At 39.4% G+C, this 22799-nt stretch overlaps 1 protein-coding gene across 9 annotated transcripts in view; it reads left to right on the top strand.

The window, feature by feature from the left end:
* The window catches only part of LOC117206129 (guanine nucleotide-releasing factor 2), a 56430-nt gene extending 33890 nt beyond the window's left edge, over nucleotides 1-22540 (top strand). For 3 of the 9 annotated variants that reach the window (XM_033445172.1, XM_033445166.1, XM_033445173.1), the window contains exons 2-17: nucleotides 13368-13773; nucleotides 14636-14860; nucleotides 14996-15181; nucleotides 15332-15639; nucleotides 16993-17109; nucleotides 17537-17850; nucleotides 18117-18324; nucleotides 18591-18614; nucleotides 19771-19966; nucleotides 20053-20305; nucleotides 20395-20635; nucleotides 20742-20756; nucleotides 20943-21117; nucleotides 21217-21861; nucleotides 21970-22101; nucleotides 22193-22540. In XM_033445172.1, coding sequence (XP_033301063.1) covers nucleotides 13368-13773; nucleotides 14636-14860; nucleotides 14996-15181; nucleotides 15332-15639; nucleotides 16993-17109; nucleotides 17537-17850; nucleotides 18117-18324; nucleotides 18591-18614; nucleotides 19771-19966; nucleotides 20053-20305; nucleotides 20395-20635; nucleotides 20742-20756; nucleotides 20943-21117; nucleotides 21217-21861; nucleotides 21970-22101; nucleotides 22193-22331 — 3584 coding nt within the window. In that variant the 3' untranslated portion in view covers nucleotides 22332-22540. The remainder of the gene's footprint in view (nucleotides 1-13367; nucleotides 13774-14635; nucleotides 14861-14995; nucleotides 15182-15331; nucleotides 15640-16992; nucleotides 17110-17536; nucleotides 17851-18116; nucleotides 18325-18590; nucleotides 18615-19770; nucleotides 19967-20052; nucleotides 20306-20394; nucleotides 20636-20741; nucleotides 20757-20942; nucleotides 21118-21216; nucleotides 21862-21969; nucleotides 22102-22192) is intronic. The other 6 variants (XM_033445167.1, XM_033445171.1, XM_033445170.1 and 3 more) reach the window with 6 other exon arrangements.
* Nucleotides 22541-22799: the final 259 nt, after the last annotated feature.

The following is a 22799-nucleotide window of genomic DNA, read 5'->3' as shown; positions in this document are numbered from 1 at the left end:
TATCGACGATAGCCGATAAAAGGTATGAAATGAAATTTTCCATCTTTACGAGTAGGTTTTCTCCTTACACGGGGTCGGTCGTTCGTAAGGCGTTGGAAGAACGAAGTCGGCGATTTGATTGACAGTGCGATAGGTGGTGGTACCCTAGTCTCTTACTCCATGTGGACGAAAAATTAACGACCATGTTCTTCGACCGTGAACCCCATCGACGCAACGCCATGTCTCGAGCAAACTTAATGTCAGGGGCTTTGCTCGTAACGGCGAGTTGCTAATTAATTAAACGAAGCGAACCTCTACACAGATAAAGCAGATATTTCTCGTTTCTTCTTGTTCACCGGCAATTTTATCCTCTCGTTGTTTTCATTATTGCTGCGCGTGATATTCAAACTGGTTCGATCGATTCAGCGAATCTTTGTTTCTCGCGTTTTTTTTTTTTTTTTACGGTAAAAGGATACGCGTTTAGAATTTGATTCGATGCAATTGATACAATTTTCCAACACATACGTTATTAATCTCAAATAACCCATCGAATATTCCGTTAATTGGCTCGTTTCTTCCATGGTAAATATCATTTTTGATAACTTTACTCTTGTAATTTAACTAATTAATGTACAGTTTTGCCATATGCGCCGTTGGTCTGAAGTTTGAATGAACTACTAATCGCTACGTATTCCAGAGATTGCAAGAGGAAAAGTCGTTATTAAAAGATCTATCGAAATAAAGAAATGCTCATGGATCTATCGGAATAACTGTGTTTTAAAGGTTTCGTATCGACGATTGACCAGCACAGCATTAACCAGTTAATACTTGTATTATACGATACGCACTCCTTAAGATGCGTTTATATTATCCGTTCAGATACGCAATTAAAAAAAAACCGATTACCGGTTACGGCGTGATTCTGCCCAAACAGACACGGAGTCGGAATGTAGATGTCAGTTTCTGCTTGAAAACGGTACGAAGAATAAGGATATTCCTCCGTCTCGTGTCGTACAGTGGATATCGTTCGTTAATCTTTTCACATTTATCTCTCGTAAGTGTCACAGCTTTTGAACGATACACATATACACATACGTTTCATTAAGCAGTAGAAGAAGTATTGAAGGAAACGTGAGAAACAATATCGCCGGTCTATCTGTCGTTCCATCGAAAATGTCCGAATCGTGATACTCAACATAACGCGTACTATCCGAATGTACGCGTTTACACTTTGGACGCTTTCCGACAACTTTCGACACGGAATATCTTGCCGCACGCGTGTGAGACGTAAGGCCGCGTCGGTATTCGCCAATACGGCCAGCGGTCGCTCGGTAGTGCCAAGACAAACGTCTCTTCGCTTGGGGAGTCGATCGGCGCTGCATAGGCATGCCGATCGATTTACCGACTGTTGTCGGTATAGAAATGTCTGACAATGAACGGAACCATGCCGTAAGCCGTAACCGTTCCGTCTCCGAACGAATATGTAATACGCATAAATCCACCTTCATAGTCGATACACCGCGAGACTTATTTTCAAAAGGAATTAGAAATAAAGTGGCACGATTAACCACAGAATTTGTCGAGTCAGAATTTCTCCTTGCAAAACAGATTGCGATCAAGCATTCTCCGTTGCCTTCGTATTTTACGATGATTTTTCAATGTCGCTTATCAATGTCTTTTTATGTTATCCAATTTTGCGATCTTAACCCTTGGACAAATTTTTCTATTTTATTTATTCGCCTCGTTTGAAAAGAGCGAGACGGAACTTTGAAAAAGCGATAATCTTTTATTTCGTCGTTAAATTATTTTTTCTTTCTAGTTTTCCGTTTTTCAAGATACGTAAATATAAAGCGAAGAGAAACAGAAAGAAATTGAAACTTATTTGCTGCACGCGCGCGTACAGCGGTGCATAAATTATGTCTTGAATTTGATTAATTATTTATATGCATTCTTAGCACGCGCGTAGTGTTTATTGCTGCATTTATGAGTCATGCAAGACGCGCAGCTGCAATTGTCAGAATTGAATTTCTTTAGGATGATAGTGGCTAGAAGATCTTTGAAAGGATAACTATGTTTTTAGGGAATTTCTCGTGCCTTTTTTTATGTGAGAATCAATCAGTTGAAACAGAACTTTTGAACATATATTACGTATACATGTTATAAGGACAGTTACCTATATTTGAAAGACTCGTAACGCGTAACGCTAGATGGAAAATGACCGTTTTTCAAACGCATTTCTCCATAGTACAGGCTGTTCTGTATCTAATTTCCTGCAAGTTATCAGCATCCCTCCTTTGGCACCGCACATGTTTCACACACGTGTTACGCTATTATGTCAATCGTTACCACATGGATACCAAAATGCACCAACGATACATTCTCCAAGGACTAGCTTCCGAGGCATGTTTACTAGCATGTAAACGAACAAGCAACGTGAACGACAGGAAACACACATTGAACAAATTTTCTTGAATCTCAAATCTGTTTAGCCTTTTTTATATATTTTAATATTCTCGCGTATAATAGTGGCACGTTGTGTTATGTTGCGCTATGTTGCGTTATGTTGCACGATCGTTAGATTACGACGGTAAACGTTGAATCGGATCCGCAATGTTCGAGGATAGACAGCCCTGGTTTACAAATTCCGTTTCGAATTATTTGACCCGGAGAACAACCCTTTGGTTTGGTAACGTAGAAGCGAGTATATCGTTTGATTTGGATTCACTTAGCTCGACGAATCAAGCTTTACCTTTCGTTTGTTCTCTCGGTATGATGTTTTCGCTCGAGTGCCCGAACGAATCTAATCTCTCCTTCGAGAGGAGGTTGAAAAGGCAGACGAGAGCGTAAGAAGGCGTATAGATTTCGAAATACTTGGAACATTTGGATTTTCTATTTGTAATGAGGCGGACCTGATATCAATGGCAAAACAGGAGCATGGCATAGTGGTGGTAACTGACGTTGGAAATTTCTGCAAAAAGATACGAGTTAGGGCGAAATATACCGTTAGCAGAAAAATTTGAGTATATCGCGAGAAAACGAGGAACGAATATCAAGCGAGACGTAATTTGCGAATTTTCTAGCCGCAACAGATTTCTTACTAAGCATGTATTTGTTACAGCGACCTGACAAGCGTATCGAACAATTTTTTGCATGTGATCAGGCAGGTCGCCTGCAGTAGTCAAAATATCCGTACAGTTGTATCGTACGCACGATACGGTATCACAGTAAATCCGAAAAGGCATACCTATGTATCTTACGCCCGCTCATAGATCTACCGGAACCTGTGTAGCTGACTTAAAGCTTGTACCAACGAATTATACGCGGTGGATATGCGCTGTTAACGAACGGTAGCCATTAACCCTTCCATATAGAGCTTCACATCGTAATGTTTGCAATATTTGCTCAAGGACCAAACAAATATTTCCAACGAATCGGCTAAATAAGAAGATTTTTTTTCAAACAAGGCGAATTCTGTTTTACGGAAAATCAGCGAAATGTTGGCAAAAAATGCGTGGTACACGTGATTCTCGCCGCGAATGTAATAATAGCCGAATCCCAGGAGGCAAGTAGTCGGGCGGGCCAGTTCGCGTTCTTCCACACATCCGTGGAGTGCACTTTTCGTCCGCATTTTACTAGCCACTCTTCCAGCGGCTTTTCACATGAAAAGAAAAGAGTTTGCACGTAGGCGGATTTAGAAAGCACATCCACTCGGTCGGACGATTTTCTCCCGATTTTTCATTTTTAATGTGTTTACGTTAGGTCGGCTAACATTCAAAATGAAACGTTACATACATTATTTGTTCCGATCCGTCTTCTTTCTTTGATCTGTCATTATCCGATTTATTCTATCTGATTTGATCTGTCGTTATTCGTTGCCGAACGTTGATAGATAATCTCTTAACCCCCTGTAACCGGATTAATATCGACTTTGCTCTCGAAGAAAACAGATAGTAGCGTAATTACCTGCCTCTCGGTTTTACATATACATATGTATATACGTATACATTTACAATTCACTCCATGTTACGGATGCTCAATGCAGCGCCATTGCCGAAGGCTCCTTTTTCTATTTATCGTATTAACGCGTTGCTCTTCCAAGTTTCGTGTCACACGAAAGCTTTCAAACTCGAGCAGCACTTTTTTTATTCTTCTCTTTACGTACATGCTCTATACTCCTGAGTTGTTTATCGAGTTTGGTAGCTAACTCGAGGACATTTGGACAAATGTTAACGATGATAACGAGACGTGAATATCGCAAGTCATATTTCGTTACAATTAATTTAATTAGTAATCACAGCACGTTATCGCGAGAATTTAACGGATGAAAAGACGATCGGAGAAAGGGAAACATGTGCCAGGCAATGGGCTTCGAACGCAAAATAAATTCGTGATTCGAGTAAATTCAATTAGTTCGAACTTGAAACGCTCGAACGTTTCCAATCCTGTTTGGACGAGGCTGGAAATGTTTGGTGCAGGCAAATTCACAATTTTGCAACCGTTGCGCTTCCTTTCGTTTGATCGAATGAGATTTAGCTCGTGTGGGACGCAGTATGGCACGTAGTATGGCATGTAGGAGTGGTGAGCGTATGATATGGTAAAGTATGTACAATGTACATACGTACATATAAATATTTCTTGAAATGGCTTCAACGACGGATGCTGACAACGGTGAATCGAGAGACTTGGCTATCGTTTTTGCTGTATTCTGCACGTACGCTTTTCGATCGATGCTTCGGCTTTTCGGCGAAGATCATAAGCGCGCGGCTGCCGCTTTCTTGCAGTAAGCAGCCGTGTAGATCGTAGACGAATGTTACGATACGGCCGCGTCGTCAACGATCACTGCGACAGCATCAAGGGGTGTGCCATCGTCGTCGCCTTTAGGTAAAAGTTTTCTACTTTTCCTTTCCATTAGACTAAGATTTATATCTGCCTATCGAATAACTGCGTATATATATGTATACACTTTGTTATCTATGTATACTTGTAGCGTTGAATAGAAAATAAGATTTGCGATTGGCTATAGTCATTTGTAGATAAATCTTTCGCAAGTTTAAAATTATACGTACCCCCGTGCTGTTCAGGGGTCGTTGTTCAATGGTTAACATCTCTACGTACGAGTTATGATTCGATTTTTTAGATAGATTAGCATAGGAAGTGGAAAGTACGTGTTATACTTAAATATAAGGATATATGATAGCAGCTATATATAATAAAACATAACTACTAAAGGAACAAAAAAGCCTTTTCTGAAACCTAACTGTTACGTTTTAATTGGGAAACGCAATGCCGTATTTGCACGTGGAATCGAGCATTTTCAAGCACTTGGAGAGTTTTAAAATCCATGCAGTCAGAAGCGTGCATAGACGAAAAAGGACCTTCGTCGTCGATCCGATCTTTTAATTCAGACTACGACGTTACCATCTGCGAAAATCACGCTGGTCCAACCGGCAATCCCGCGTTCGCTAATATCGCTATCGAACCATGAAATTCCCAGCTGGAGACGATGCCTGATATTCCGCTAACATTAAAGTTGCGTAATTGCATCGCTGCGAGCGCAATGGGAAATTCCAAACTGAATCGGCTTGGCCGCTTCCATAACGGCGATACAGCTGCACGGAATTTAACCTGTTAACAAATTAGCCGGGGGATTTGTTAATCGGGACTCGTCCGACGAGAGCCGGTGGTTACATAGCGTATGATTAAACCACCGATCGAAATTACACGAGACTCGTTAATATTCTGTAATAAGTGTAATTAACTCGGTTAGGTGTTGCGATAGGATAAATCATTTACATTCAAATGACGTACAAATCGATATATATATATAATATATATATATATATATTGGCTACGATGTTTGAATGGAGGTTTAATTCTATATTTATAGAATTAAAAATAATGCGAAAACAATTTTTATAGAAATCCTTCATGCACGGCGGTATAACATTCGTCGGTTCTCTTTTCTTTTTGCTCGTTCCCCTTGCATTTTCTTTGTTAGCTATTTACTTTATTCATTAGTATATATATATGAGAGAGAGAGAGAGAGAGAGAGAGAGAGAGAACGTTTCGGTTAATTAGTTCTTACGATTGAATTGAGAGGTTAGAAATGTTATCCGGCTGTGATGGGACGCAGTAATTAATTTTGCATTTGCAATTTTAGACGCGAGTGATAATCGGATTAAGAATAGAAAGTGAGAGAAATGTTATGAAAAGTGATCGATGGGAATAACGACAGATAATAAGAGAGAGATAAGAGAGAGAGCAACGTGCTTCGCTTTTCTGTCGAAACGAGAAATCATGCCAAAAGACCCTTTATTAACTTTTCTATAAAGTTTGAGACACAATGAGCACGATTAAACACTGCAATTAGATAAAAAATTGCTCGATATGCACATATTCCGTCCCTTCTTCGTTGATATTCTCACCCTTCGCTTCGCGCGACGGTGGTGATAACGATAATGATAACGATACAGTTTGATTGTTTCGAAACCGGGAACATTCTCGTCTTCGGCGAAGAGTTTCTCGGTGTTTCGTCACTTACATCGTGATTTGGCCGTCGCTTCGCATCGCGCCGGTTTCGGGCTCGCTTACTAAATTTAGTTCGTTGTCCGAAGGCACCATCTTGGAATAATTCTCTGTCGGCATTTAAGCTATTTCGAAAGCTCTTTAAAAAACTCCGGCAACGCTTCTTCGTATTTTGTCGACACTGTTCAACGCGGCTTAAAACGCTATTACATCACGTCAGTCAACTACCGACATTTCATTTTTGGGAAAAAGCTAACGCGACTCTTTTCATTTCCAGTTCTCACACAGTCGAATGATTACCATATCGTGAAACACGTTCGATCGAACAGAGAACACGCTATACTTACACCTTACAACGCTTTAAACCAGACCGGCACACCGTCGCCTCTCGCCGCCATCCAGTGTCCCCCTTCCAACTATTGAAGGGACAGGCGTGGGAGGATGAAATTCAAGTGCCACGTTTAACACGTTTTTCCAAGACTGAACAGGACATAGTCGCTGCCGCCGCCGCGTATTATTATTACAGAGCGGTGCAACAACCTCGCGGTTATTTCGGCGCGACTCCCGTCTCACGGAATGCACCGTGCAAAGGAAACTGGCCGGCGCTGCGTGACTCGGGGATGCGTGTGTTCCGGAAAAATAACAGATTATTTAGACGAGATAACAGCGACGATACGATATATTTTCTATCTGTTCGAATGCACGTTCTTTTCTTTCTGACGCTCTACTTTCGATCCACAACGCCGACGGTATGAAAATCCATTTGACCAACAGGCATCGAGTCAAGAACTTATCGCCTCTATTTACTCTAGATACATGTAACTCCGTCTTCCTTTCTCACAGTGTGCGGTGTATAGGTTGACAGAGATCAAGTGGTGCTGATGCGATGGTAGAAAGGTACGATATTGGGAGAATATCGTGGATACTCCGTCTCAACGCGATTAATACCCAGACGATCGCTGATGGATATTCTTAGATCCTGACATCAGCTTTCTTTCACTCATCAACACTCGTGTTCTTCTTTAGCGCGTTGATTGGCATCGGTGTTATTAGCGACCAGCGATTAACATTAGATTCACTAACGGAGCTATCATGCCGAAAAACCGCTAACGCTATTTATTGAAACATATAATATCAATTAAATATTTGTAAAGTTTTTAGTACTTTTGACATTCAATGTCACTGTAAAGCTAAACGCGCTAAAACTACAAAGCGCTTTAACGTTTTAACGAATTTATATCGGTATTTATATCGGTTGGGTTCATTCGGTTATTGTATCGCATCGCGTACATCCTGTCAGTGGAAACTTACCACGACACGTCGCATCACGCGCCATCCCAGCTTCACAAGTTCGAAGCAACAATTTTTAACGTGATCGGACAATTCGGTTAAGAAAGCGTGTCGCATTCGGATATGTTGGCGCTTATCTAAAATTTATTACCACGTCGCGAAACAAATCTCGTCAAATGAAACGTAAATCTACATCGATCGGTAGACGAAACAGTTATGATTCGCGATCATTTGGAAATAGGAAACGATTTACCGGAAACTTTCCGTATTTGTATATCATATTTTACTATTAATAGTTATCTTGTATCTTGTATCTATCATCTATTATCTAGTATCTATATGGAGAATTATAAAAACACCGTTTTTTAATTACTTTTGTAGGGAAGAAAGGAAAAACAGGAAAAGCAGGATTTTCTCGTCAACTCGATACGCGGTGCATATCCGCTCGTCAAACGTAGCTTTTCATTCGCGTTATCGCAATAAATCTCGCCAAGCAAAATCTCCGATAATATTAAGTCCTACCGCCACGAATCGATTGATTAATAGACCGTTTTCCACGGACAGCGGGATGGTCCTGATTTCCCGCGGTTCCGCCGCGAAATACCCGGAAAATCCGCATTTCGGTATTAGGCACGATCTGCCATGAAATCGCGTGTCCGATAACCGCAGACCACGATATACCATCCCGAGTCCCATGTTCCACACGTGTTTCGTCATATACCTATGTACGTAACATAGCATGTACATACTACACACGTACACCTACACACAAACGCGCGCACACACACATACACGTACGCACGCACAAACGCGCGCGCGTTTTTTACCGAGACCGAGTCGCGCGCAGCCTAGCGCCATCGAGTTTCTTCGTATCGCGGACCATTTTCAGGCTGGTTTCTTGATTAGAAGGGCGAGTGAATCGGAGCGGGTGAATCGATACGAGGTCGTGTGGACGTCGATATCTTTTCGCGAAATCGTTATCGGAGATAAGGGCGGCAATTGCCCGACGAATGAGAAAGTACACTGGGGATGGATCGTTGCCGAGTCAGGTATTTGCGATCTGCTTCTACTTCGTCAAAGTTTGTCGTCGTCGAGTTAATCTTGATAGGTAGACGATATAATGTTCGATGTCGAGTTATTTCCAACGTTTCAAACAGATTTTAATGCAGCCATTGAAAATATTTTATTCGACTACCGTAGACCATCGTTAGATTATTATTGATTCACCGAACTCGTGTAAATATGTACCTACCCCGGCCTTACTTCGTGCTTCCCTCTCACTCGTGGCACGAGTCATCCGCAGCAATCCCCCAGTGCGAAACAGCGTAAATCCAGCTTTACATCCTCTCGTGCTCAGACTCGTCGTTCTTAATAACTCCGTTACTGTTTCAACTTGATGTTCAGTTACCTTTGCAGAATTTCTTGCTCGACTTCCGCACCTCGCAATCACACGATGCGTCGCTAATCCGAAATTCGTTAGTTCGAACAGGCGCTTTCGTTAACGAATCTGTAGATAATGAATTTTTAGTCGCCTAACAATAAGGCAATTGTTAGCGCCGTTCGATATTCTTCTATTCCGCTTTGTCAGGTCCAATTTAGATGGTTTTGCGCGCGAGACACACGTTCAACATTGCTTTAAATATTCTAGTACCAGATCGGAATATATTTTCAAGCTGGTGAAGAAAGAGAGAAAGAGAGAGGGGGACTAACGATAAGCCTATTCTCATTTGTCGCTGCGGCAATACTTGTTTCACCGCGAAAGAGTAAAACTGACGCTTGTCGGATTATTTTTGTTTTTGGAAATCTGTATCGAACGTTACGCTGGCTCTCTATCCTGGATACACTTGCCAATGGTAATGTGGGGCATTAATCTAAGATTAATTTCGAAATTGACATGTTGTTTCATACTCGTTGTTTCGTACGGCTAGCTAATAATAACGATGGTTGTTAATAACAACATCGTTATATTTTTCCCTATTTCATTCACGTTCAGTGAGCTGGTGAGTCGAGCGAGAAAAGAGATAATAGTTTTAGTCAGTAATTCTTAGTACGACACCCGATAACAGAATCTATAATTTGGCGAATTGAAACGTGCGCCTAATAATAACGTGCGAGAATCAACTAACGTGTAATGTACAACGCATTTTATCCTCTTGTACGTATGTATATCTGCTTTCATGCAAGCCTGTAACATCTTAAACCTCTAATTATTGATAACGTAGTATCAATAATTATTCATTAACGGAACACTTACAACAGGCACTTGTTTTGAAGAAGATAGGAGAAGAAACCGTTGGTCATTTTCTCCATATCGTTGTGTATTTCACGTTAACTTATTCACTAAGACGCTCAAAAGGCATTCCAGGCTTGCAAAACTTGCTCAATGTCCGAATATTCTCCTCTCGATGTGTTATTTAAAGGCGATCGTTAGACGAATCTCAACCCCTTTGGTTTGGCCTTTCATCCATCGGCATGCTAAAAATTCACTCGTCAGCCGTTTTCAGAAACACCGATGCGTCTCTCGTCCAGCGATCGTACAGTTGTTAATCCAGGCTATCGAAGCTGTCCAATCTCGAGTTGTACGCCATTCGGGATCCACCGGTATTCGAAAGACGATCGGTCGCGATTAGAATGACGAACGGGTAGTATAGCAGAGTAAAGCAGAGTATTTCGCTTTGATTCATGTCTGTACGACGACGATGACCGCTCTCGAACCCTCTCGCACGTGTTCACGTTTTCCATCAACCCAAAGCCCTTCTCCACTTGCGCGTATTCGAGGTGGTGCGGTACGGCGCAGTCAGAGGCTTTCACGCTGATGAATGGCTGGCAGTGACGCGATTAAAGGGACATGCGTGGAAAGCTATCGCGGTCGTTGCATTCTCGAGCACGTTGCACGTTCGCGATAACGATGAAAAGATGATCTGACCGTTGTGCTCTCTGTGTTACCTCGCGACAACAACAAGATCCGCACCATATGTACCAGCAACGTGATGTTTACTTGACGAGGGGCTGCTTGCTCTGTGCGTGTGCGTTACCATGCGAGTTATTAACTTCACGCGAGAATCCAACGATTGCGTTCGCCGATTATCTACTTGTTATCAACACGATACGCACACACCCACACCCACATACATCCACATGCACCCACACAAGAGCGATCTCGTTTTTGGGATATAATAGGCGTGCAAGCGAATAATCCAAAGTTTATTTGAAAGGACAATACTGTATCAGGCAAGCGACGAATATCATCGCGAAAAATACCGCGTTTTTAGACAAGATCCAATGGTCAAGTTATTCTTGTGTCTCGTCCACTAATTAAAAGTGGGTATCGAATGAGGCGTATTGCATCGATCCGAACAGCTAGCAATCCGAAGGAGTAATGTCTAGCGAATAAACTGGTTGCTGCAATACGTACCAAACAACGCTCGTTATGATGTAATGTTACGACGATGCTCGTTAACGATCGTAAAAGCAGCGTGTGGCTTGGCATTGCCGTGCAGCAGCAATTTCAAGGAACGTTCTCCTTTGTCGTTTGTCAGTGTCCTGACGATCGAAACTCGCATAGATGGCAACGACGAATACCTTGGTCGAACAAATCTGTCTTTTCTCAAATAAACTGTTGAAGGCTCTGTCGTACATGCGATTATTTACGAAGCGCGGGTGCGGTGGTTGCAGCAGCCTCGAGTATAGACGCGCTTCTGTAGTATAGACAGCGTACAGGATCGAGCATGTTCCGTGGATCCAGTCAGTCACGGCAATTTCGATCCCGTCCTCCGTTCTCCGTGTTTTCTATTATCTCTGTCGGCCATCCGAATCCTGCCTTTAGCGCAAATCACGCCTGATTGAGGTTTCAATCGGAATTCGTGAATAGAACTTGATTTACCGGTGTACATACACACGTACATACGCGATCAGAGATGCAGAGATTGCCTCGACCAGTCGCTTGCTTGCATTTCCCCCTATCGCGAAACGCAAACCACCAAAGATGACTGGTTTAACCAACCCCTTCTGTCCCCATGCGCACTTGTCCAGGCAAATAACCTGGTAATGATTCGAGCATGAAGTTATTAATCGAAGAGAAGCGTTGCGGACAGCGTTCGATAGACCGATCTTTGCGGTGGGTAATTTCGGGGTGTTTTGTGCAACGTGCAACGTTGAACGTTGCTATGACATGTGTATTTACATTTTCGTTAATAGATTAGATTCGACAATACTTTCCGAGGTAATAGCAGTGATTTCGTTAAATACCTAAAGGAAACTTCAAAGTACGCGTTACACACACTTCGCAGAATACTGCGCATTACTTATTTGGTTCTCCGCGTGCCATAAATATATAATCCTATCAACGAGACCAACGGAGATTGCTCAGATTTGCTGCTTTAAAGTTAGCTCTTGGAGCGTCGTATCTTGACAATGCCCATCTACGCTCGAGAACCGCACCTCTCTAGCAGACTTAAACAAAGTTATTTTTATTTCGTTTTCATTTAAAATTATTAATAGTATTACAAGAGCATATGCATAAATCGATCCAGCATCTCATTTAGACGATCCATTAAATAGAATTATTAAAGTGGCAAACTGATACGCTGAAAAGTACGTCGACTTTTTCCTTGGACGCTCGTCCACTTCTAAAGCGAAGCTCTACAATACCCTTCTATCGTTATTTATAACATAACATATTTCTTAACAACTTTATTATATACTTATTATTGGGCTCGGTTCGTACAGCAACAACAGCAACAACAACAACAAAAACAACAACAACGACAACAATTTGCTAACCAATAGTATTACCGAATTAACAAGTATAGGTAGATATATTTCTGTAACATCAATTGCAGATGCTATAATATAACTATCTATATATACCTCTACTTAGTTATAATCATACCACCGAACCATATAATAGCAGACTAGTACTTAGCAAATCAAACTTATCCAAACAATCTTCGTAAAAATGAAAAAAAGATCACTTCAAATGAATCGATTCGAAAGCCCTTCTGCCTGTACATTCGAATCTTCTCGACAAACGAACCGATCAATCGAGCCCCGGCCGTCGCGTCGCTTTGATTTTAAACGTTTGGTCGCGTTTGTTTACTATTCCCGATATATTTATCCGTTTCGTTTGCACGGCGAATTCACCGATGGAATTTACGTACCAGTACGTCTGCTATTCTGGCGCGAAATTTTCCAGCATAAAATTTTAACTCGACTCGATCGGTTGTAATCGTTGCGACGTCAGTCCATTAAACGCGTTTTTCACCAGTTTAAGCGGATATCACGTACTTTTACCTTTTGCATCCTTTACGATGCAAGTTACATCGATCGATCGTTTGCAACGTACGTTCGCCTGTGGCAATCTGTTTCGATATCTTTAAAGTGGAATAATGGTTTTAAACTGGCTACTATGTGACGAAAAGATAGAACATTGTACGGAAATAAGTTTCGTTGAACGCACGTTGAAATTATTTTTGCAACCTACGCAAGTCTGAAACGAAAAGATCAGGAAACGCATAATCTCCTTCTGTGTCGCGATAAACGATATTCAATTTTCTGTTTATTGTCTGTTACAGAAGTCGAGGAACGCTCCAGCGGGAAGGCGCGTGGTGGTAAACTAGCGCGTCGTGCGCGCTCCTTCAAGGAGGACTTCCTGGAGAAGCTCTCCCACATGCGTTCTCCTGGTAGCGGAAGCGGAGGTGGAGGCAGTGGAGCGGCTACGAGGGCCGCCTCGCCCTCCTCGCCGCGAACACCGCGTGATAAAAGCGCGCCCGGTTGCACCGATGGCGCGACCACCCTAGACAAGAATCCCCTCCGCGACCTGCATATCCACGTGCGACAGGTGCAACTGGCACTGCTTCACTTCCGAGACGTCGTGTCAAAGAAAAAGCTCGAGATGCTGCCCGGCAACGGCACCATCGTCCTCGATACTGTTACCACCATACACACTGTGCTGAAGTCCTATCTCCTCTACGAGAACAGGTAAGCGAATTCGATCGTGATCAAAGTATCGATTAAAAACCGATATTGACCGAAATGAATGAAAAACGAAAGAGCTTGTAGATTAATCGAGTGACTTGGTAGAAAAAAGATATATTTCCTGGCTGAAACTTTGAACCGACTACTTTCATCTATTCGATATCGAGGATCGCTGGTGCGCGTGAAAATATATGCCAGATATTTATTTTATAATTTAACGTTAAGCTAAACGAGTAACGCGCAACACTGCCAGGGACGTCGAAATGTTCGAACAATTTCTGAAAATTTTATATCTTGCTTTTAATTCTAAACTAAATTTGGTCATTTTCTTCGTTACTTGCTATATGGAAAAAGTTACGTAACTCATGGAATTATATTTTACGTTTGTAACATTCGAAGTAAGTGTTTCGTCTAGATAAAATTCTACATTTTTATATAAAATGCTTGCGTGAACTAATTGTTCGAGGTGACGCAAATTTATTCCGTGTATAAGTCAAATATATATAGTAACAAACATTGAAAAAGTATTAAAAGTTGATAAGCACCGTATCAATTATCGTATAATTACAACTAGTGGGAGCTAGGTATTTTCAGATATATTGGAACAAAACATGTATGTATATTGCAGCTTTATTTTTATTTTTATTTTTTTTATTTTTATTTCTGTCCAACTAGTAAGTTTAGGTAAAATATTAAGATTAGAGATATTTTCTAGAGTCTCGAATGTAATATATGCTTGTAATTTCAAACTTTTATATCATCTATTGGAAATGCAAAGAGGGATGAAATTGTGGATGCTACCGAATGTCATAACTTTACATACGATATCGTTTGTAATCGCGACCTTCGTATTTTCTTGACGAAGCTCTACTCTGGGATCAGCGACGAACCAAGTGTATCAAGCTCTAGCACAATTATTAAAACTCTGTGACGACGTGTTGCTGCACGGTGACCAGTCCTCTGCGCTGGATACCGAGAACGTTACACACATCATAGGATTAGTGGAAGAAGCTGTGAAAAACTTGGTTGCCCTGGCGAACGAGAAGATTGCCAATAGACAGAAACCTGTCGTCGCTACAGCTAGTAATAGGTAATCTTTCTACTTGTTCTTTGGTTGAAGCACTGATTTTCCATAAATTTACATTCTTCCATACTGGTAAACAAAATTAGTTGTTCGATTTTATTAGTATAATTGACCAAAAGTTCGATGAAATCGCGTTTTCAGAACGTCGTCTTATGGATCGGAAATGACGCCGCAAAGAAATTCTTTGCCTGATATTCCGTTAACGCCAAGGGAAAGGCAGATTTTAGAGCAAACAGCTGCGACTACTAGTTTGGTCCGTAGTTCGCATAGTTCAGAGTCGATTTTAAGGGATTCTAGTCCACCCCCAAAACCGCCACTTCCCGAGAGGTAGTTTCTTCCTATGCTTTTTATAGATAGTGCATAACAATGCATAACAATGCATCTATTCTCGAATGTCACTACATACATACACTAAAAAAAGTAGTTCTACGTTAAACGAGTACGATGGAAAAATAACGTTTGGATGGTAAATTGCAGAACTAATATGTGTCTGTCGGAAGAAAATAGTTCTTCCGGTACACCGCCACCATTGCCACCGAAACGGAGAACGAGAGGTCAACAGTTGCTCGATGAATCCGAAGGTTTTTTAGCGTCTAGTCTCGACGGTGTTTCCCTACGAAGTCGATCTCCGGAGGATTCGTCGTCTCTTTTGAGCGCGTCGGCTGGCAGTTTGGATTCGGCCTTGAACCATTCCCGTGACGAAGATGAAATACGGGCGATCATGGGACCAAACGACGAGTCTCTGAACGACAGTATGGATCTCAGCCTGATGGCTACTATCCAAGGTAACCGATCCATCCTTTTATCGTATCATAGCATCCATTATTTAATCATGGCCAGTAAGAATGTGATAAGCGATATATCTTGCATAACCTCGGTAATACCGACTCGGTATCGAGTCAGTTTCAAGCATATTTAAAAGAAGAAAGTAATAAAGAGAAGCACGCGTAAACAAAATTATCATTTATATAAATAATATGTTTATATTATAGATTAACTTATATGACGTGGACTATAATACGATATTAGGATATTTCTTTGTAACGTACATTGTTTGCATTTTGTAATATAATTGTCTTCTGTCTTCTTTTCGATACATCTGTATTCAGTTATTAGCGTTAGACATTATGTTACTTAAATTGATACGATGAAATACCTTTTACACAAGTGAATGGCAACCGGAATGGAACCAAATGGAACCAAATGGAATAGGGATCTATGGCGGCACGTTTTCTCATCAAACTGGAATTAACAGTAAAGTAAATATATTAACAGTAAAGTATTCTATAGTCCCTGTATATCGTTTTAGGACACGCGGGTTGCACATAGTACGTCGGAATGTGATGTAATCTTGAACTCAAGCGTATTAGGAGTTTCAAATTTAAAGAGGAATCGTATAAAGCACAGTTTCACGGTAGGAGGTTCGAGCGTTGTTCCTAGTTGTTCTATTGGCTGTTCTGTTGGTTGTTCCCAAGAAATAAGAGTCCAAGTCGAAGGCGAATGTCGAAAAACTCTAAGGAGAATATCGTCGCAACATATCGAGTACCTACAGCGTAACCTAAAAATCGCTTTAGCTCGTAATTTCACCTTTATTCCCGGTTGCCATTCAATTAATGTCACTTATAAATTGCCAACAGTTAATCATCTGCTTTAAGTTTAAGAGTCAACATTTTCCAAAACGAGGCAACCTCAGCGTAGCTCCGTTTGTCAACATTGAAATATCGTATTAGTCGTATTAGTTTGTTCTATGAACATTTATATCCGATTTATGACAACGAAATTAGAACCATCCTGAAATGGTAGCGGTAGAACTATACCAGTACATTTCCATTTGTGTCGAAAGGTTCACTATGCGGACAATGCTTAGTCAGCGAAGTGGTCTTCAACTGTGCTTGTCTCGATCGTCGAATCAGTCTTACTGAAAATCTCTTAGAATACGTTGGGATACATATTTCGAAAATAATTAACTCTCTGATAAATAAGATTATGTGGTGTAACGATAGAAAAAAGTCATATTTAATTATATACATACATGCGTAAAAGTTTCATTTTTATCGATTGAATCAATCTTTTTCCAAACATTATGCAGACGATATAGAGAGAAAATAAATATATTGATTATTTTTTTACATTTATAGGTATGCAAGTTAATGGTAGTTCAAACTGTAGTTGCTGGGACGGTTCCGAAACAAACATACCAAGTACAATGTTATTGGGTCAACAAACTCCGCAAGAAATGCTTAATCCATTTACCGGTGGGTAATACAAAATCGTTTTATATTTGTCGCCAACAGCGTCAAGTTGAAGTAAAGGCGGTGCCGATGACGTTGCACATTTATAAATGTAAAGAAAAAATGTACAAGAGCTAAAATTATGCAAGAATTCCTCGAATAGCTCGAATAGCTAGAGCGAAGCAGGTAACGTAGGTGTCAGACCTTTAGACTACATGACTAAACAGTATAGTATAGATCTTCGTTCCGATCAGTCTAATAGGTTGGTATTCTTTTTCTCGATTCGTTTTCTAAATCTAGATTATCTAAATTAAATTTACCTTCGTAAAATAGTGCCTGCTGACAGGAATTGGGAAGCGTTGCAAAGTAGTCTTTTTGTAAGAAAGTTGAAGAACAGGCAAGTAAACATTTTTAAGGTGTTATAACGAACCATATGGCGATTATGTTGCAGGTATAGAAGGAAAAATGGAGCGATTGTCGACTCAAACGCAGGAATCCGGTTTCGTATCCATGCATTCGCAACGAAGTTCGTCTCAAAGTTATACTACCTCCAGTATAACGTCCAAAAGATCTTCTCAGCAAAGCAGTATTAGTTACAATTCCCAAACGTTTAATTCGCAACAATCGTTTTCCCAAACAAAACTGTCTTCGGATAATAACGGGTCTATTTTCACTCAGAAGACAATGACTAGTACGAAGAGTACCGTTAGTACAACAAACATTTCCGGAACTGGAGATCCTGCTGTATTAGAAAAATTGGTAAATGTGGGTGTTGTGTGTCGTGATTTTATTTCTTCTTACTTATAAATCTCTTACTTATAATTACTAAAAAACAGTTTAAACAATTTTCAAATCGAAATATAACATAGAAATCAAGCTGTTTTTTCGCTGACTATTTGCAGAAATTCTATATGTACTTGTAATTCTATCATGACCATGCAATAATTTCGATCGTCGATGCATCGTAGATTAAAAATTTGCAAACATCAACATGTATGTTCTTATTAAACGTGAGTTTCCGCGTTTCGTAGGAAATGGAGTCGATTTCTGCATCGGACGCTAACGGTGTGCCGCCAGCGTTGCCGGAAAAACGATCGAAACGGAGGAAAGAACGTCAACCGTCACAGTACGACAATGTACCTGAAAATGAGCATTTATCAACCTGTAGTTTACATACCAATAACGGCGATAATACAGATACCAGTAAACCCCCTCCACTGCCGCTTAAGAAAAGGCATAGTAAGTCGAATTATTGTTTACAAAAACAACAGTAATACAGCAGATAATATTTAACACCATACTACGATTGCTTTATTGCTGTTGAAAAAATTCAAATAAAGTATCAATGATAATGGATATGTATTAAAAATGAAGTTGCCTGAATTTGAAGAGAATAATTATTAAACAAAATTATGTTAGAGATTATCTAGATTATATTAGAGTAGTCGTTCAGAATCTTTTCCACGTAGTAGGTTAAAACTGATACAATATTTTGTATCCCCCAGTGTTCCAATCAGTGGCATATTCTGGTAAGTGGGATCCTGCCCACGCAAATCAGCTATCCCTCAGCAAACACACGTTCACGCTAAGTTGAAACCCGTCGTTTCACGCATTAATTATACACGACTTTTAATATCTTAGCTTTTTGCGGCATGTTTTCGTCGTTATTTTTCATTTCATTTTGTCGAAATCATCAACGCGATTTCATTTGACTAAGCTTGGATATGTCACTCATATTTTTGGGCTTTTTCATGGCTTATATCTTAATATATATAATTGAAATAATGAAATAATACTAAAAACACATAGAGTAATGTGTGTGTATATATATATATATATTTTTTTTTCTTCTTCTTACATACAAATTATTAAACTTTTAGATTTCATTACATTCTATCCACACTCATCTTTTCCTTTCATTAGTTAAATTATTTTGTCAAATCAAGCTCTATATATTTATTTGATTTGAATTTGTTACACATCGTACTTTATAAATATATTATTTCCATTGACGTTTCTGTATAATAGCTCTAAATTTCATTAACCGTAGAAACTAATCTTCAACCACCTATGTGGGCGTCGTCATTGTTTCATTAATTAAATTGACCTTTTCTTGCTAATAGTCAGTTAACACTTACGCTTCTTTAACTCTAGAATTAAGACAGCCGACTTTAGTTTTCGTTTCCACAATCGACTAGAGGATATATCTCCAACGATCCGAAATTTCCTCGATCTACACGATATTTGTTCATGCTTGCATCATCGTGATGATATTTATCCCAATTTTAAGTAACCGTTTAATCGCGAAGAATGTAGTCTTAATCGCGGTAAGAATGTCGTTTAACGGATTTCACTCTTATTCCAGTGAGTTTATAATAATCTGGTATTCGCTACATTACATATATGTCATTATCTATCGAGATACATGCTTGTGCATCAGTGTTTTTCTGTATTTTATACACTTGTGCTTTGATATTTTATTGTAACATGAATCACGCTTGTATGTACCATATATATACACATGTGTGATAAAAATAGAAACAATATACATACATGTATATACATATGTATGTACATATATAAATATATATATGGAATCGTATTTTTTTATTTATTTATTTTTCTTAAGTATATCATATTGTCTGGTAGATTAGAATCGTATCAATTTAATCGTATCTATTCCAGTCATGGCATACATGGAGATGTTTGGGAATTGTTCTCACAGCAACAACGATTTCATCTCTGGTCTTGGGACCCGTCATTCAGTGGCAGCTTATAATTCGATGCAAGCGGAATGGCAACAACACGAAATGGCTCTTACTACGACACAATCGTGCTCTTTCATGGCGCATACTATAACTACATTACATGACAACTCAAAGTATGCGTTTCTAGATATAAAAATTTATACATATCTTCCCGTGTTTAATATAAAAAATACAAGAAAGCGTGTTATATCTTTTTCAGTACCTCCATAACTATGGCACCATCAGTAGCGGAAGTAACGAATAATTCTAGTCTCCCACCAGCATTACCACCAAAGAGATCCCGTTCCATTAAATCAAATGCAACGCCACCGCCAATTTCGCCAAAACCCACCATTAGTATGCAAAGTATACATACAATCGAACCAATCGTAACGTCAACACCAATGAAAGTAGAGGAATCTGGTTGTATTCATGATAAAAAGGAGTTATCACCTTTGTCTCCAGCGAAGTTGGTAAATATTTCATAAAGTAACGTAGATTAACGTAGATTTGTATTACCTAGACACATCATTACTAATACACGCTACCCGTTCATTTCTAGAATAACGTTGCTTTGGACACTATATTACCGTCCTCAAGACCTGCGAGTAATGCCTTATCGTCGATTTCCGTCGATGATAATAACTTGGACTTGAGAGACGTCGATCAGGACGATACTATTTTGGATGAACTCGATATCAGCAAGTATTTAGTCTTCAAGAAACCAGACGAAGAAGGGCCAGATATAAGGGGTGGTCACCCGGATGCATTGTTAATTCATGCAACCAAAGCTAATAAACATGGTAAGTTTTCTATTCAAGCGTTATAATACGTATCGTAATACGTATTGACAAATGAGTAGTCGTTGAAGGATATATAATGCATTTCGTATTCTTTCATGCTTCATAGACGAGAAAGAATCAGGTCAGTGTAATAATTTGTTGGATTTACTTTCAATTCTGCTGTAACTTAAAATTTCAACATATAAAATTGCTTTTCCTCTCCCAAAAAATAAATACTTTTATTATGCATAGGAAAATTTCTGCGAAACGCAATTAAAATAAACATTTACCATACCAATTAATTACCGCGTGCTTATTTTATTTACAGACTTTTTGTATCAAGAGGCGTTTCTAACAACATATAGAACATTCATGCAACCATTGGAGTTAATTCAAAAATTACACAAACGTCATCAGCGATTCTCTTGTTCTGCTGACGTTATTAAACAAAGAGCAGCTCGTGAAGCATTTTCCTTGTTGGTCAGAGTTGTCAGCGACTTAACGTAAGTTTACTAGAAAATTAACTAGAAATTAAAAAATTTTTTCTAAATATATCGCACATAATTCAACGTAACTATAAAGAGGTTATTAATTTCTTCCAGCATGTCGGATCTCGATGATACCCTCTTGCAAACTCTAATGGAATTTGTACAGCAATTGGTATGTAGCGGTGATCTTACTATGGCAAAAGCTTTGCGTGTTAAAATTTTGGAAAAACACGCGGCGAAGCAGTTGCAATCTACACAACCGATTCTATCTTCGTTGAGTGTGACAACAAAGCAAGCTTCCCTTCTCGATTTCAAGAGTGAACAAATTGCAGAACAAATGACATTGTTAGATGCTGATTTATTCATGAAGATTGAAATTCCGGAAGTACTAATTTGGGCTCAAGAACAGAATGAAGAACGAAGTCCGAATCTAACTAGATTCACAGAACACTTTAACAAAATGTCGTACTGGGCTAGATCGAGAATACTGGAACATAGATTAGAGAATGAAGCGAAAGATAGAGAGAAATACGTTGTTAAATTTATCAAGATAATGAAGCACCTTAGAAAAATAAATAATTTTAATAGCTACTTAGCCTTGCTTTCTGCGTTGGATAGCGCTCCAATTAGAAGGCTCGAATGGCAGAAACATATTACAGAAGGTTTAAAAGAATATTGCGCTCTTATTGATAGTTCCAGTAGTTTCAGAGCTTACAGGCAAGCTCTGGCAGAAACACAACCGCCATGCATTCCGTACATGTAAGTACCTTTAATCTTTTTATTTCAATAATTGAAAGGCAAAGTTTTCGTCGAAGCAAAGTTCATCGAAGAGCTAACAAATATTCGAAGCACATTTATCACTTACAGCGGACTTGTGTTACAAGATCTTACATTCGTGCATATTGGAAACAATGATTTATTACCGGATGGTACGATAAATTTTTCGAAAAGATGGCAACAGTTTAATATCGTTGAAAACATGAAAAGGTTCAAAAAAGGGTAAGCTCGCTCGTTTAATAATTTTTTTAAAAATAACGAATATATATTTCAATGTTATTTCTAAATTGAATTGTTTATTTATTTATTGCAGAACATATTCGTTCAAGAAACACGAACGTATAATAACGTTCTTCAATAATTTTAGCGATTTCCTCTGTGAGGAAGCAATGTGGCAGATTTCCGAGAGTATCAAGCCGCGCGGTGGAAAAAAAACACAGTCACAGAACTAGAATATATCAAACCCTTTCACCGCCTGCGTCTCAAAATCGAAAGGCTGAATCAGTAAATTAGAATGTCTGTAATTGTGATGTTTAGGTAAATTTACCTAATTACGAGCTGAATAAAAATGATGCAACGCTTTAAGGACGGTGAAAGGGTTAGCTATGTCTGTTCCGCTTCAACAACCTCTGTGAGGTTGTATCTCATTTTATGGAATATTCAGTCTCTATTGAAAAGTAAAACAGAAAAAAGAATGCGTATAGTCAGTCATTTAGATCAAATTGAAATTTGATGCGTGCGTGCGTGTATGTGTGTGTGTGTGTGTGTGTGTGTGTGTGTGTATGTGTGTGTGTTTGTTTGTTTGTTTGTTTGTTCTTGTTTTGTTTAAAAATATGAATTGCGTGCACGGATATCGATTGAATCGAAATACGTATAGAGAGACTTTAATGAATTGGCTAGATCAATCATGTCTCAATGTA

The sequence above is a fragment of the Bombus bifarius genome, unplaced genomic scaffold (assembly GCF_011952205.1).
Source record: "Bombus bifarius isolate JDL3187 unplaced genomic scaffold, Bbif_JDL3187 scf7180000007996, whole genome shotgun sequence".
Classification (NCBI taxonomy): domain Eukaryota; kingdom Metazoa; phylum Arthropoda; class Insecta; order Hymenoptera; family Apidae; genus Bombus; species Bombus bifarius.
The sequence above is the reverse complement of the archived record's forward strand: the minus strand, read 5'-3'. Positions and strand labels throughout refer to the sequence as shown.